A 16,447-nucleotide genomic window follows, 5' to 3' on the forward strand; every position below is an offset into this window, starting at 1 on the left:
CTTTAAACCCGCGCCGGCGGCGGGACTACAGCTCCCGGCGGCAGGACTGCGGCAGGACTACAGCTCCCGGCGGCAGGACTACAGCTCCCGGCGCTCCGGGACACGCCGCCCGTTCCCTGTGGCGCAGGCGCTGCCGAGCACCGGTGACGGGCGGCTGCGCTCAGCGCTCGCCGCTCTCCCCGGGCGCCCCGTCCTGCCCCAGCCACCGGCCCCGCGCCGCGTCCCGCCCGCCGGAGGAGGAGCCGCCCCGCGGAAGGGCGGATTTGCTGCCTTCCGTCGCTCCCCCTTCGCCGCCACCGCACGCGTGACGCCTTTGTGAGGCTCCGGGCCCTCGGCTGGGCCCGCTCCGCCGCCCGGGGCCATGGCCGAGCAGACGGGCCTGGCGCTGCCGCAGACCATGGACAGGTACGGGCAGGGCCCGGCGGGAGGGAACGCCCATGTGGGCCCTCCGCGCCCCCGCGGCGGATCTGGGGCCGCTCCGGGGGACGGGGCAGGGCCCGAGCCGGTGCGGCGGGTCCGGTTTCGATTTTTTGTCTCCTAAAATGTTTGGTGGCCCGGGAGAAGTTGTGCAAGTGCAGACGCAAATCAGCGCAAGGCGGGGTGGTGTGGGGGGATCCTTCCAGAGCCTGTGGGCAGGAGGTGTGTCCGGGCTGCGGTGGGTTCTGGCGGAGGTGGAGGGCTGCACAGGGCTGTCCGTGTCCCGGCGTCTGGAAGGGCCTGTGGGTATGGAAGGCGTTGACGTGCACGTAAAATGAGGCACCACAAGACGACCGAAGTTTAGCTGGTCTTGTGTGTTTCTTTGCTGGTTTTATGATCTGAAGAAAGCTTAACAATTGATTTTTGGAGTGCTGTTAAAAAGTACAACCTTAGAAGTATTTTGACGTAGTTATATGCTTATAGTTATATGCTTAGTAACTCTTAAAATCTATTACACTTGCTTTCTCTTTATGCTTTTATTTGAATAGGTAGCACTTTCACCCTGTTCCCCTAATCGCTTCAGATTCTTTATGTGTAATTTTGAGTCATCCAGGAAGCCCTTGTGACCTGTTTCTGCAAACGATAAAACCAGGATGATGACCTGTTATTGCAGGAGTTGTTATAGCCTGGTATCTCAGAAGGTGGGGACCCAAAAGGAATCAGGCTTCTGCTGATGAACCTGTCAAGTTTTCATCATAAGGAAGCAAAAAGAACCCTGATGGTTTTTTCCTTTCCAGGTTATCTCTAAGGAAAGAGTATTTAATGAAATACAGGCTGTCGTCAGGCAGGTGATGGAGACATAAACCATGTTGGGCGGGAGTAGAACTGCAGCCTGGAAGGTGAAGATGAGAAGTTCCAGGTTGATGTAGAAAGAGGATAAAAGTGAGCTGGGGAGGGAGGGAAAGTTTTTTGTGTTTTAGAAAAACTGAAAGTGAAAGATAATGATGGGATGATTTAGGTTATAATTTAGAACTATGCCTGTCAAGGAGGCTGGCAGCCAGGAACAACAAGTGGATTTCCAAGAAGTAACAGGGAGGTAGATTTTTAGAAGTACTATCAGGAAAGCATTCAGTTTGATACGCTTCCTGTGGATGTAGGGAATAAAAGGGAAGAGTTAAGGAAGACAAAGAACTGAGAGGAGAATGATAGAATTATCTTGTAAGAGAAAGGAGGGAGGGAGGAATAGATCAGGAAGAGTGCTGCAGAGTCAACTTCTTTTAAACAAACAAAAAGAAAATTTCATCTTCATCCTGCAGTTTGTAGTTCTGTAATATATAATATTTAGTGATTTTGAGTTCTAGGAACCTGTGATATTCTGAGCAGATGCTTTACTGCTGTTATATCATACCATGAAGTCCTAGTTCACCCTGTTGGGAAGTGGTTGAAAGGTGGTGTGTATCATCTGTGTTGTGACCAACTGTTAGGTTAAACAGTTAATTTAAAATAAGGAAATTAGTTAACTAGTGGCCAAACCAGTTTACTGTTCATCAATTGCCTGTAATAGAGATGTGGGGTTTGATGTACACTTAACATTCTTGTATCCTTTCAAGTCTGTGAAATTGTAATTTGTATCTCTGGCCCTTTTTAAAGATTTTTTTCCAGTATACTTGAAGTAGCTTGATATATAAAACAGTTGAAAGTGTCCCTGACTTTCTTAATAACAAGGACAGCAGGAAAAAATTTGAAGTACCTAGGTAGAGTAAAAGGAGGTATGAAGAGAAACTGAAGCTTTTGTGTAAGAATTCATTGGGCTTAGTGTAGAAAACTTTAGAAACAGGAGTGTGAAAAGTGAGAAGTGCTAATGGTAAGAAGGAGCCAAGTATTAAGGATTTGAATTTAATTCAGGGTGTAGCACAATACTAATAAAAGGATTTTGGAGTAACCAAGACCTCAAAATGCAGTCAGTGTAAATAATTTTTTGTTTTATGTTGGGTTTATGGAGTGGGGTTACATTCAAAGAAACCAATTTTTATTCATCAGATATTTCTGAAGGTTATACATAACTGCTTTCATGTTGTTTGTAGTGATAAACCCTCAGTATTTTGCCTTGTGGGACATAACCCTTGGATAAATTATCTGTAGGGATTCTGAGGCATGGAAATGCCTCTTCTATTCTGTTATCTTTTTTGCTCATGAAGACAGTTGTTTTCGTGATTAAGAGGCAAAAATACATGTACAAAAGCTTAAGAGTAACTGTTAATGCATTATACCTTAACACAAAGTGCATACTTTTAAATGAAATTCAGATCTCTTAGTGAAGGATGCAGAAAATAGCTTTCCAGTAAGATGACTTTCATTTGAGTTCTAATAGTTAAGGAGGAGAAAAAGAAGGGTTTTTTCTCTGTTTCCACTACCTAGATCACCACTGAGAGTGGTGATGTGCTTTTGTATCAGGAGTAAGGTGTTGCTGTAGATCATAATGTATGCACTTTGTATACAAGGGTCAGAGCTCTCAGAGCAAGTTCTTAGTTCTGTATTTCTGAGAGAGAGCAGTTGGCTTCTTCTCTAGACTCTTATATTCTACAGATGTCCCACTGGCCTGAGAATCATGCATTGGTTATACTGGTTTTTTTCCTTAATACAGCAATTTGGATTTCTCCAGTGTAAGGACTGTCTTGATAGCATCTCAGCATCATTGCCTGGGATTCGTCCATCTTTGATGTATTTTGTGCTCCATCCTTTATTTTCCTTGCATAATTTCAGTTTGGAGGCAAACCATGCATTTATAACAAAGAAGGTGTTAAGATGTAAGGAGTTTGTTCCTCAAAATTTCTAGCTAAGGATTTTATGCATGGCTGAAGGATTGGCTACAACATAAATACAAGAAGCATGACTGTGAAGTAACACTACATTGTGGAGTTGTCTCATCTGCAGCATTTAGGAAACTAATCCATATGATTATCATGATCTTTTCTAGCCTCAAAATTGGAATTTCCATCCCTCTTGTAATTTTTTTCTTCTTGTTCAGGTTTAAATAACAGTTCCAGATAATAGTTGTAAAACATGTTCCTTTTCTGCAAGAACTCTTTTCAATCTATGGTAAAGGGCCATGTTCCTGGACTAATGTCTACACTTAAAGGCAGGGGTTAGTGGTCTGTTTAAATGCTAAGGTTTTATTATTATTTTATTATTTTTAATCCCTTTATTCATGTTGATTTAATGTATAAATTACAGAATTATTGTAATTTTCATTAAAACTTGAAATTATATGGCAGTGTGTTTTTTATAGGCTGTTAATGTGAGCTGTAATGCTAAAATGTACTCATATATTTAAGCTTTATTCTCTTGACTTCAGTTGAATTGTGTGTGGATTGCTCTTGCAATTGCTTATGCTAAGGCTTCAGAATGCTGGCATTTTGTTTTTTAAAGCATGTTCTGTGGTAATGATTTGTGGTACTTCTTATACTATCTACATTAATAAAGACAACTGCTTCTCTCTTCCCATATATTTGCCAACTGGTCAGAACATGGGCACCATTGCCTTCTGTTATTTCAGTATTCAAATATGTTAGTTAAAGTGTGCTAAATAATCTGTTGAAGGCTTGTGCAGGTACCTGCTGAAGAATCAGTGTAGTGGTAATTTTAGCTTGGTTTAATTTTTGAATTAGCATGCTTTGTTTTGTGAGTGGATAGTAGTTGGTTCAGTTGTGGTCAATATGCACCCTCCTTGATAAAAACGAGCAATATGGTACAACTTTTGTTATCTTTCTTTGAGAGAGGATTTTTCCTGACTTCTGGTCAAAGCCTATCAACATCTAGAAGTACCTGGCTTTCTGTTGTTCCTCCAGAGTAGGTTGTGCATGCTTAGAAGGAAGGGGATATAAGAATAAAGAGTGGACTGTGCTGGTTAATCTCTACCGGAAAGGAAACAAGGTGTTTGTTTTTCCCTATCTTTACCCCAATTGATTGCAAGCTGATACTGATACAGGATGGAAAAAGCAAAATCACCTTGGAGAGTGGGTTTGAAGAATGAAATTTTGAAACAATGATAACTTTGTAGTAGCTTGGCTTTTGCATTAGTGCTTCATCCCAGGTACATTCCTTACTATTTCACTTCTCTTTATGCTGAAGGTTCTATGTAGATTGAGTTCTTCCTGTGTCTTACCAGTAAAGATGGTTAGTGAAGACTTAATGCAGACCTGTAGAGTGCCTTTTGCCCATCTGAAATATAAAGGTGTCAGCACGTTATTTATAAACCATCTTAACCTTTTGACTGTCATCTTATAGGTGTTATATTTCCATCTTTGATGTCTGGTTTGATATGCTTAGGAACAAACGTACATGTTTTAATTGCTGCTTCACAATTAACTTCTACCTGCAGACAGTAAGTAATTATTCTTCCTATTTAAGTGTGGGGAAACTCCTGAGAGACTAGTTATAATTTTTTGTTCTAAAAGTCTCGGTATTCCTTTATTATCAAGGCATTCAAATAATATTTTCAGGTTTTGTATCAGCTTCATCTAAAAAAGCTATACAAAACCTTGTTCATTGATCTCTTCCACATAAAAGTGCTCACACCTCTGCCATAGTGCTTAACTGGGATGGTTTTCTTTGGCATGGTGTCTTAAAGTGCTCACTGAAGTTAAAACTTTTGACAGTTAATGCAAATGTATGATGCAAATAAATACGTGTATAATAATTTACAGAGAAATACCAAAAGGTTCAGGTTTCAATTTTGGAACATCTTTTTAAGTAATACTTAAAGTGGTAATGAATATGCCAACTGTTTAGGACTTGTTTGTTTGGTGTTTCTGACATCTGAACCTGCTTAAGGCCTTACTGAACTGTAGAGTGGGTGGAAAGTTCCTAAGGTGATAGTAACAGCTTTTTGATGCATCTCTTTCTTCCTCTCACAGAACAGGTCAAGTTCTGTCTTGTTATAGGATGTAATACCTACCTTTATCAAAAGAGTGCATGACTTGCTCATGTTTTTACTGGCATTTATAGTTTACCACACTTTGCAAATTCATCTTCAGTGCAGAAGAATAAGATCCAATCTGAAGTGGTTAAAGCAGACTGCTTCTGGCTAGTGTTTCTAAATGAAATTGTTGAGATTACATAAGATAATCAAGGGGCTGGAGCACATGACTTACTAGGAAAAGCTAGAGGGAACTGTGCCTGCTTACTGAGCCTGAAGAAGGGATGGCTTGGGGAGACCTAATAACCTTCTAATACCTGCCAAGGAGGTTGTTCAGAAGACTGTCTGTCTGTGGAGATGAAATGAGAACAACTAAATTTGAACAGAGGAAGTTTTGGCAGTTGAGGATGGGAGCTGGTGCAGTTGAACTTGGGAACAGTTTTCCCAGTGCTAATGTGATGAGATGTGGATCTCTGTCCATGGGGCTTTTTCAAGGCCCAGCTGGAGAAAGCTCTGGCTGCGTGGTCTGAATTCAGTGTTCCTTCTGCCTTGGACAGGAGGTCTGACAAGACCTCCTGTGGTCCCTTCCAACCAGTAATTCTATAATGTCGGGTCTAGATGCAACCCCAGTTTAAATAGGAAGACAGCACAGTATTAGGGTTCTGTTTGCACTGCATGACATGAGCATACTGAGCTGGAGGTGCTGATACAGGAGGTACAGTCCACCAACACCTTCTAGCAAATCTGCGTGTAGCCTTTTTTTAGCACCTGCTCTGAAATCTGTACCTAAAAGTTAAGATGAATTCTTGTCTACTGGACTGGGATCGTGTTTTTTCCTGTTCTCTAAGATTTTTTGCTCCTGTTACTTTAATGGTAATATGAGTGCTTTCTGTCAGTAGTTTTCTAATGTTTAGTGAAAGTGCTTATGCTCAGGATTTTTGTGTCAGTGATTCTGGGGGAAGGATTATACACCTCCTGCCTAACACTAATATAGGATAAGAAAAATTCCAATCAGAATCTCCACTTTTAAATGCTAGTTAAAAAAATGTTGCACTGAAGTTGTATTGAATCTGGGACCACCAGTTCATTTGTTTCTACATTAAAATAAAAATTAAACTGGCCTGCTATATAACAATTTCCCTATAATAAGTAAATACCTACTGATTTAAGGACCAACCATGGAATCTTGATACATGCTTATGTTTGGAAGCAACACTCACAGAAACAAACTTTTTGGATAAGTGTTGTTCCTAGATTTTTGGGTGATTGCTGTTGAGAATTATGAACTATTTTAGTGGGTTTAGTTTATGTATCTGCCTGTTTTAAATTCCAGCATCTCTTTTCAAACCTATGACATGTATCTACCTGTTTCTTCCTGTGGCTGTGCAGCTCTTTTTCAAGGTGTACATGTTAAAAGAAAATACAGTGTGAAGGTAGTGAATAATAGTTGTTATGGACAAGAGGGGCTGGCATTCAATGATTTATTTTTTCTATATATAGTAGTTATTCCTTCACCATCTTTCTAGGAAAAAGACAAGATCCTTTATTTAAACCTTTAAGGTTATCTTTACTTACCTTCCTATCTTTCCTCATTTACTTCTTCTGTGTGCCTCCTCCTGGCATCTGAATACTTTAGTTTAAAAGTGGATATTTTTTATTGGACTAAAATGTGCTAACATAAGTTTGCCTTCTGTGAAGGATATAATTACAAAAGGCCATGTGCTGAGTGCTTGTGACTGTTCTACTGGTGACTCATGCAGTCAATTCTACAGTGTTGAGGGGAGTTACTCAATGTTATCATTAGATTTCTTGGAGCTTTGTTCACATTTATTCAGAGTAAAGACAAAATTTCCATGTCTGCCACATTTGATTGTTGCTTTTTGTTGTTCTTGAGGTATTAATGTCCCAAGAATATATTTTCTTGGCATGTTAAGTTTTTTGGTCAGAAATTGTTCAGATTTTATTATTAGGATGATACAAGATGACTGACTTCAGTAGAGCATTTTGGTTTGTTCTCTTATACTGTAAATTATCTGGTAAAAAATAGAAAATACAAACTGAGAATAATTTGAGTAATAGTGTCTGTTATATAAACTCTTGAGTTCAAAGCAATTTGCTTGCTTTGGAGTCTTCCAGCCACTTTTTGCAGCTTTAGGGCTATACTTCGGTTTTTCTTCTCTTTTTTTTTTTTTTTTGAAAGAACATAACAGAAAAATAACCTGTGTGGTCACTTTAACCATGAAATTCTAGGTATACATGGAAAAAAAAAATCAACCTTTTAACAGTTAACCTTCCCTAAAAATGGAATGTAAAGTGAGTAGCCATGTTTGGTTTTTGAAGGATAAGGTCTGTGGTAATGTGTTTACTCTGTAACTAAAGCTACTGTGCCTAGAGATTAATTTGTACTTCTGCATTACCTGTGTGACACTGGAAAAAGGCTTCAGGAGATTGAGCTCACATGAAACAGACTGTGAGTAGAATAGAACATAACTTTGCATTTCTTATCTTTTGCTTATCACAGCAACAGCTTAATGTCAAGATGGTTACGGCTTTAGACAGGTCATAGTTGGTCTATTCTGTATGTGGGTCAGTCCTGGTATTTGTAGATCTGTCATCTACTCTGTGCATGCACAACCAATACCAATATTGGTATTTTTCTTCCTCTTTCCCCCAGTGCAAAGTAATGTTTAATAGAAACTACGTATTTTTGTTTTCATTTTGAGACTGGTCTTCTTGAACATGCTTAGCAGCTTTTCTTTCTTCAGCCAGTGTAAATAGTAGTATATGAATTTCAGGTAATTAAGCCTCTTACTGCTTCAGTTATACCTTGACATTTTGCTGCTTTGCAGTTAGAGAAGAAAGACTTCAGGGAACATCTTTTGGTTTTCATTTTCCTCATCAGGTGGCACTTTCAGACATACTGCTGTACAATGTTGTGAATATTAGAGGCAGCTAATAAATAAGACATTAAAAGTCATATTCAAGGAAGTAACTTTAAATAGCCTCTAAAATATAATTTGCTAGTTGCTTCCTATCTCTATTACTTCCTATGTTTGTGATTATTGACAGATTTGTCAAACAATGCATGAGAAAATGTTTCCCTGTATAGTAAGCTATCTGCATTATAAAAAATCCATTAAATTTCTAAGGCATTAACTTAATGCTGTAAGAATTCTTCAGTGTTTGCTATGTATGTAAATACTTGACTACTTGTTCAGCTTTTCTGTTCCTGTTGTTCAAAGCACGTTTCAGATCTGGAAGTAAATTGTTTTGTGTGGGTGTATGGGGTTCTTTGTAATAAGGTGCTTAATGTATCAGTAATAGTTTTACCTGATTTGTCCTTTGCACAATTCTGGGGCCCTGTTTTCCCTCCCTCCCTTAAAAAATAAAACAAATGTTTGTAACAGCAAAGTTCATTGTATAGTTAAAGGCTGATAGCAAGGCCACGGAGCCTTGGTGACTTCTCAGCTTTTCCTTTTGAAAAAGAGTATGGTAATATTAAAACCTTTAAGATAAATGAATTTTGAAGTCTTTGCAGAAGGGATATGTCTGAATAACTGGTTTCAAAAGTTTAATTTGTCCAGAATGAAAGCTAATTTTTTTACTGACAGTCTGGATTGGCTTTGGCAAATTAGAGACTAAAACCTAACAAGATAGAATAAGAAATGCACTCCCCCAGATTTAGCTAAGTTGTGTAGAAGCAAAGAACACAAAAGCCTTGTAAGGCCCAATTTTAACATAATAGGTGGTGGCTGGCAGTCCAAGGTTTAATTTTATCCACAAGCTGAAAAACTGCAAGCAGGATTCTGTTAACTGTCCTTTACTCATCTCTGCCTTTACAGTGTGATTAACTCAAGTATTTCCCCTTGATTTGAGCTAAAATTGAGAATATATAAAGCAGTTCAAATTGAACTTCTGATAATCACTAGGTCTTTCTGATGCACTTCCTACTTAATTATTCTATGTTTTAATGTGTTTGGACTTTAGTTATCCATGGGCTTTTATTAAAAGCCTTTTAAAATTAGCTTAAACCATGCCACCTTGAGGTTAGAGGAAGTCAGAGCCTGTATATGGATACCACTTGTATGGCCATGTGTTCACACCATTAGCTTGATATTCTCTGTTTAAGCTTTCCCTGCTGCTTTTAATGAAAGCACTACTTCTGTAGTAAAGTCTAGTTACTGTTGTGTCTAGATGCTTATCAGTGCCTCCTTTACACAGCATTACGCTCTATCTTTGATGACTAGACAGAGCAGAATTGGGTATTAGGTTAGATGACTTTCAGGACTTCCTTTGAGGATTTTAGACTTTGTTTCAAGGTGACAGTATCTTTTCTAGTTGAATGATACAGGCTGGCATATGGCTGCTATGCTATGCTGCTTAAAAGGATCCACAGAAGTCCTGATGGAGCATCCAAGGCTACTATTTCTGCACTGGTATCTCTTTTCCTCACTCTGTGTTGTGTTTTTTTCCCCTTAGGTTAGTGTAAGGGTTTTTTGAGGTTGATAGGCACATCTTGGCTTGAAGATAAAAGTATTTTCCACTGTGTATAAATGGCCAGGAAAATACTGGGGAAAGAGCGGTGTTCCATCTGTAATCCTGCAAGTCCATCTCTTCTGGCACTTCATCTCCTCTGTGAAGCATGACATAAGCTAACATTTCTTGGGTTAATGGTATTCCCCTCTTTGTAGCCTTTATAAGGGATTTGTAGGCTAGGCTTGCAGTCTGTTGTGACCAGGCAGTGCTCCTTTAGCACAAGAATCTTATTGCTGCTGGTTCCTTCACATGCAGGGGAAGGAAATGCTCAGCAGTAGCATTTGCAGTGTGGTGTTTCTCCTGCTTTTTTCAGACAAATTTGCTGTCCCCAGACTAAAATTCCAGCCAACTCCAAAGCAGTGTGATGCTACTAGGTCACTCCATTTGTCTGACATCCTAGTCTTTCCACTTAAACATGATCTTACTGTACTTAGAGTGTAGTTGGCAGGTTTAGTGTAATCTTATCAGTATTTGTCATCAAGATATTTTATCTGTTGGTATAGACTGTGCATAAAAAGTTGTTATAGAAGATAATGAAAAATTGCCTCTTCCAAACAGCAGATTTGTGGTCATCCCTTAGCAGAGTGCCTTTTTATTGGAGTGCCAGTTATTGGAATGTTTTCAGTCATTTCTTCCAAGATAAGTTTTACCCCTCACTGTGTGGGCTCTCTGTGCTATTGTAACTGTCAGTTATGTTTCAGCATTTTCACTTTCTTCCTTTTGGATGTGAAATTCAATTGCAATAAGTTACTCAGACACTAATTACTTAGCAGAACAAGGATGCTTTACTCTGACAGCAAGATATCAGCAAATTCCTGCCACTTTAAGGGAAAGAAATGTGCTTTAGGATGTGGGAGAAATGCAGAAAATTTCTGTTTTTGTGAAGGACCTGTAATGAGAGGGAAAATGCTTTTTAGTTCTAGAGTATGTCCTGCATGTTCAAATTTGCATTTCCTGTGGTAAGGGTTATGTCCTGCTAAAAGTCTTGCAAGAATTTTCTTTTCTGAGGAGTTTTCTGGGTTTGCTTACCATTCATACTTGTGTGCCATTGAACATCAGGGGAAAAGTTACAAAACATTTTGTAGTCTCACTTGCAGTAGTGAATATTTGAAACCAGCCTATAAGGCAGCTGTGCTGTGCCAGTCTCACAAATCATCTTCCATTGAGTGTTGTGGACACAAGGATATCTGCTGGGCTTGTGGGGCTTTAGAAATTTCTGCAAATCTTTTACTAGTGTGTATATGGAATCAATATACTGCTTTTAAATTACTTTTTTGTATTGCTTTACACAGTCATGCCTGCTTGAAAACAAAGCTGTTTTATGATGAATTCAGCTCTCACAAATTGAGGCAGATTTGATTTAAGTTATGTGAATGAGATCCTGTCTTCCATCCTATCTAAGACTGGTTTTGGAAAAAAGTAACCTTTAGGAGGAGTATAGCTTAATAAAAAGGAAAGCAGTCTGCCTCTAGGTATGACTGTTGCAACTGGAGGACTGATGTGTGGGAGCTGTAGCTCCAATCAGGTACCAGAGAGAGTGGCCTCCTTACCTGGTAAGAAACTTGTGGTTTGGAAAAGCCTGTTTTTAGGTAGGCTTTGGCTTTTTAGATTAGTCATATAACATTTGGAGTATAGGATGCCTAGTCTTCAGTACAAGTTTCTCTCCATCTGCTTTGCTCTTAACATATGCAGTGTCCCGAAAAGGGTGTATCTTTGCTAGAGAGAAAAAAACAGATGCAATAAATGCATTATTCTTGGAGTCAGAATAGAATTTTTGAGACCGGAGAGCTTTAGCTGCTGGGCAGTGGAATTTAGAAGGCATTTGTAACCTTATATTCAAAGCTGAAATGGTGATATTGGCCTGGGTTTTGCTTATGTTTGGGGTTTGTTTTGGTGTTTTGGTTTGGTTTGGTTTTTGTTTGTTTGTTTTTGTGGGAGGTTTTTTGTTGGTTTTTTGTTTTGTTGGGGGGGCGCCTTTTTTTTTTGAGCCAAGGAAGCGTGGAAAAATATATTAGTGTTATTGATTTGGCTCTGTAGAAAGTCATCAAGGAAAAAGGCTTGAGTTTCTATCAGAAACAATGCTTTGTTCCACCTTTTCAGCCCTTTCTATTTCAGGTTATCTGAGTAGCAACCTGCTTCAGTGGTAAGAATCAAGGTCATATTTTATTCAGTACAAGAAAATGGAAAATCTGGCAAGAGCCAAGATACTTGTTTTGAAATGGTTTTATTTAGCCCTTTCTGCTACAGCTGCTGTCAATGGAAAGAGATAAAGCTGATGACAGAGTACAGGGAATTTACTGTTCATTATTCATGACTTGCTAAAAGTTCAAGTCTGTAAAGGATTTTGTTATTCTTTTCATAGGTCTTTCAGATTTTCAGATATAATTGGCTGCAAGAAATTGGATGAAGCAATTAAAGAAAAGATGTATGTTTTTCTTGACTTACTAACCTTGACAGAAAACTTGAGAACAGAATTTAATCCACAGAATATTCATGGACAAGTTCACTAGTTAAAATTGCAGTGTAGCAAGATGATGTTCATGCTTAAATCTGTCATTATTGGAATAAGCTCTAGACTTGTGTTTTGTGCTGGCATCCTCAGACCTAACTAGCTCTGTTGTGAAGCCTTTAGTTTATAAATAAAAATCTGAGTTACAAAATTAAAGCAGTTGGAGACCTAAATAGGATGTGGAATGAATGAGTGGAGATTTACCTTTAATGCAGAAAAACCTCTGCTGAATAGGAACAATTATCAGTAGTGTTGTATTGTCTTATTTGTTCTTAAAGTAAATTTGAGGGTTCTTGATGTAAATAAAAATGAATAAACATTTCATCTAGATTCTTCCTAACTTGTGGCTTGGCTGTCTTTCCTCCTCCTGCTTAGGAAGGTTGATGTGTCCTTTCATTTGGGACTGCAGGAGGTGCATATTGGGAGCACGAAGGTGAAAAGAGGGGTGGTGCTACAGGAGTACATAACATGACACTTTTGATTTAAACCAATGTGGGGAAGGAAAAGACAGGAAGAAGCCAAGTCAGTCTTTGATTTTACCTTCCCATTAAGACAAATGGAAGAAACTACAGCTCTGATTCAAGGTGTCAGTTCTTTGGCTGAAGGGTCTTGGATGCAAACTGAGGCAGTTCTAGCTTTAGAGCACCACAGTTTGACTTTACATCTGTACCTGCTGTAATGTATTCTGTACTTACAACTGGACATGTGGACATGACAGGTTCATTTTACATATTGTTCAGTTTTACATTGTTTTTTCTGCACTTTTCCCTGGAATCTGAATCCCAGATTATATTCCCTTTTACAAGTATGTCAGTAATAAGTTGCTACAGGCTGCCTGCTGCTCGTACACACAATGTAGTTTCAACATACTTCCACCACTATAGGTTAAAAAAAGATTGAGTGTTTTAAAAGAATGTCTTTCAAATATTTTACAGGCAGAGTTATTTTTACAAACAAAACATGGTTATTCTTTGTAGTTACAAATAAAATGCTACCCAAAATAGCGAGGAAGGTGTTAGACAATATTTTTCATTTCTTCAAGTTGGAGCCCGACAACATTAAACTTCCCACGGTAGAGTCCCCCCTCTTTTTCCTCATAGAGTCAAAAACAAAACCCACAACCTGTTTAAAACTGACCTTTCAAAGGAATTACTCGGGTTTTGTTGCTTTGAAAGTGGCTGTAGTGGCCCTTGCTGTGCATATAATTCCCTTCTAAATGTTTTTTGGTGAGCTTAGTTAGTTACAAGCGTTGTTTCTTTTTTTTGAATGGGTGCAGCAGAAAGGCCTCCACTACGTATATGCTCGAGTACAAACTTGTGAATTTCTGATAACTGTTTCAGACTGGTTTCAACAAGAGAGAATATGACAATCTGGCAAAATTATTAGAGTTGGAGGGGACTTCTAAACTGTAATTTCTCCTCCCAGGTGCTAACATAGGTTAGAGATGGGATACAGAATGGGCAGACTGAAACAAAAAAGTATGAGGGGGAGAAGGAATAAAGGCTGATTAGTGATTAAGGAGCTAAAACAAGAAAAAATGAGATGGAGGAGTTTAAAAGGCTAGCAAGAAGGTTTTTTTACTGACAAGGAATGCTGGGGGGGGACAAGAGGAAAAGCATTATAAACCACCATAACATCTTGGCATAGAAACCACTGTCACAATTCTCAAATAGTAAAGATGTTTTGTTTACTAATGCCAGAGCATTTCTCAGCTTCTTCCTGTCTCAGTTACTGTCTGTTACTGGTTACACATAAGAAGCCTCTTAGCTCTTCATCTTAATATTGTTACTCGAGTTTTTAAGAGGAAAAACTCCATCAAAATAGTGATGCAAAACTTCACATAGTGCACAATGTCTGATTAGATTGTGTCTTGGTAGCTAAATTATAGGGATGATGTTGCTGTGCTGTTTTTTAAAGGTTTAACTATGATTGCAATGGCTTGTGTAAAATATTTTTTTAAAATATCAAACCAGATATCTATATTTATATATATACACTTATCTTTGTAGTAAGATCCTTATTTTGATAGATTCTGGTTTATTATGTAAACTTCAGTTTCTTCAGTATGGGAATTAGTAAATTATTTCACAGTGAAAACTATTGGGTCAACATGTCTGATATTTTCCTAGGTTAGATTGATATTTTACTTTCTCTTGCAAGTTGTAAGGTGTCCAAGGGTCAGGCCTAATCATCAGATCAGGTATCTGGGAGGTACTGGGTTATGTGCTCACTTCAGGTCAGGTCATATAGCCTGTCAGTCTTGTGTTTTCTCCTCAGAGAATTATTATGTTTGAATTTTACACGTCCACATAATTCTTCAGTGCAGAAATTTCCTTCTTTAGTGGTACAATAGTATTCTTGAATTACTTTGCAACCTGATCTATATTATACAAAATCGATTTGTTTCGACAAAGTACTTTTTCTTTTCAAAGAAAGGAAATTAATTTAATATAATTACTTACAGTTTGTTTTGTGACACATTGTATCATTTGTTTTGTTTTATAATTTCGGTGGATTGAAGTTAGTTTTCCAAGTCACAGACTACAGTATTGATGTTATATTTTTAAAAATAAAAAAACTTACCAAAATGTCTGCTGTAGAAGGAGATGGTAATACGCTAAAAAATATATGGATTTTTCGTATGTTGAATTATTCAAAGGTTGGACTACAGTCTCAATGCTTTTTAATCATAAATTAGCTAAAAGTTAAATTAATAATTCAGGTTGTATTTAAAAGCAGTTATTTAGCTATCCGAAATATTACGTTTATTATGTTGTTTTTTATAGGAAAACTGTGGTACAAAATACTCACATTTTTGGTGATTTAGAATGAGGTAACAAGCATCCTCTCCTCTACTTGCACATTTTCTAAAGCTACCTGCTTTGACATGTGAATGTTTGAGTATGGAAAAGTAGCAAAAAATATCTTTTTTTTTCCTTCCTATAATTTCAGGAGCTGCTGGGTTTGTTTTGCTACCGACGAGGACGATCGGACAGCGGAGTGGGTGAGACCTTGCAGGTGCAGGGGCTCCACGAAATGGGTTCACCAGACGTGTCTGCAGCGCTGGGTGGATGAGAAGCAAAGAGGAAACAGTACTGCTAGAGTTGCTTGTCCTCAGTGCAATGCAGAATATTTAATAGTATTTCCAAAGCTAGGTGAGATATGTATCACTGAAATTCTTATTTCTTTATTTGTTCTTGCTTTCTTTTTTTTTTCCTTTCTTGTGCTCGGAGCATCAGTTCTGTTGAAAACTTGTCTATTCCCTTTTCCAGACAGAAAGAAATAACTTTATATTTTGCTCACATCCTATTTGGTGGCTTAGTTTAAATACCTTCTAAAAATTTTGGATGTGTTTGATAAATCTTGTGATTGACCTGTAATTATTTCATGGCTAATGGGATTATTTTTCAAGTTGAGCAGAGGGTGAATTCTTTCAGCAGTTGCCACACAGCACATAAACACATCCCTTTTTTTGACTCAGCTTGCAAGAGAAACTTATCAAAGGAAATTAAGAGGGAAGAACCTTACTAAGCAGCGTGCGGTATTACCCAAAAAACATACTTTCACTTTGTTTGGGAGGTATTTCTGAGTCAACACTGCCCTGTAATAGAGGCAGAATATCTGTGGTTGCTGGGCACTGCTTTAGCTCTCTTTGTCAAGGTGAAAGAAAAAGGTTGGATGTGATCTTCCAGAGTCTACTTACTTGAGTAGCCAGGTAGGACACTGCACGGTGGTGTTGCATGTTATTAAATTAGCAGTGGTTGCTGTTAGTCCAGCCCTTATTTGCCCATGTGTTCTATGGGATATATTAAGTAAAGCAAGAAAATGAAATGTTGCCATGGAAACTTAAATTTTGTTTAAAAGTAAAACTGCTTGTTAAAGAAATGCTGATGTAGCAAGTGCAGGCATTTAGAGGATTTTAAAGATCTTTTAAAGGACCTTTTTTTGTAATGAAACAGCTGAAAATAAGTCAGTTCTTTGGGACAGAACCTCTTTCCTATTGGTCCAAGAGCTGACAAAATTAGGTGTCAGGGGAATTTTATGAGTGATAATGTTTATTTCCATGA

General features: G+C 38.3%; 2 protein-coding genes across 4 annotated transcripts in view; one reads left to right on the top strand and one right to left on the bottom strand.

Moving 5' to 3' along the window:
• The window catches only part of CPEB3 (cytoplasmic polyadenylation element binding protein 3), an 84,966-nt gene extending 84,790 nt beyond the window's left edge, over positions 1–176 (bottom strand). Inside the window, exon 1 of one of the 2 annotated variants that reach the window (XM_032695197.1) lies at positions 1–176. The gene's annotated coding sequence lies outside the window, so the exon portion shown is untranslated. The other variant, XM_032695192.1, reaches the window with a different exon arrangement.
• Positions 148–16,447, top strand: part of MARCHF5 (membrane associated ring-CH-type finger 5) — a 27,876-nt gene continuing 11,576 nt past the window's right edge. Inside the window, exons 1-2 of one of the 2 annotated variants that reach the window (XM_032695198.1) lie at positions 148–405; positions 15,333–15,535. In XM_032695198.1, coding sequence (XP_032551089.1) covers positions 362–405; positions 15,333–15,535 — 247 coding nt within the window. In that variant the 5' untranslated portion in view covers positions 148–361. The remainder of the gene's footprint in view (positions 406–15,332; positions 15,536–16,447) is intronic. The other variant, XM_032695199.1, reaches the window with a different exon arrangement.

This window comes from Chiroxiphia lanceolata, chromosome 8 (assembly GCF_009829145.1).
Source record: "Chiroxiphia lanceolata isolate bChiLan1 chromosome 8, bChiLan1.pri, whole genome shotgun sequence".
NCBI lineage: Eukaryota > Metazoa > Chordata > Aves > Passeriformes > Pipridae > Chiroxiphia > Chiroxiphia lanceolata.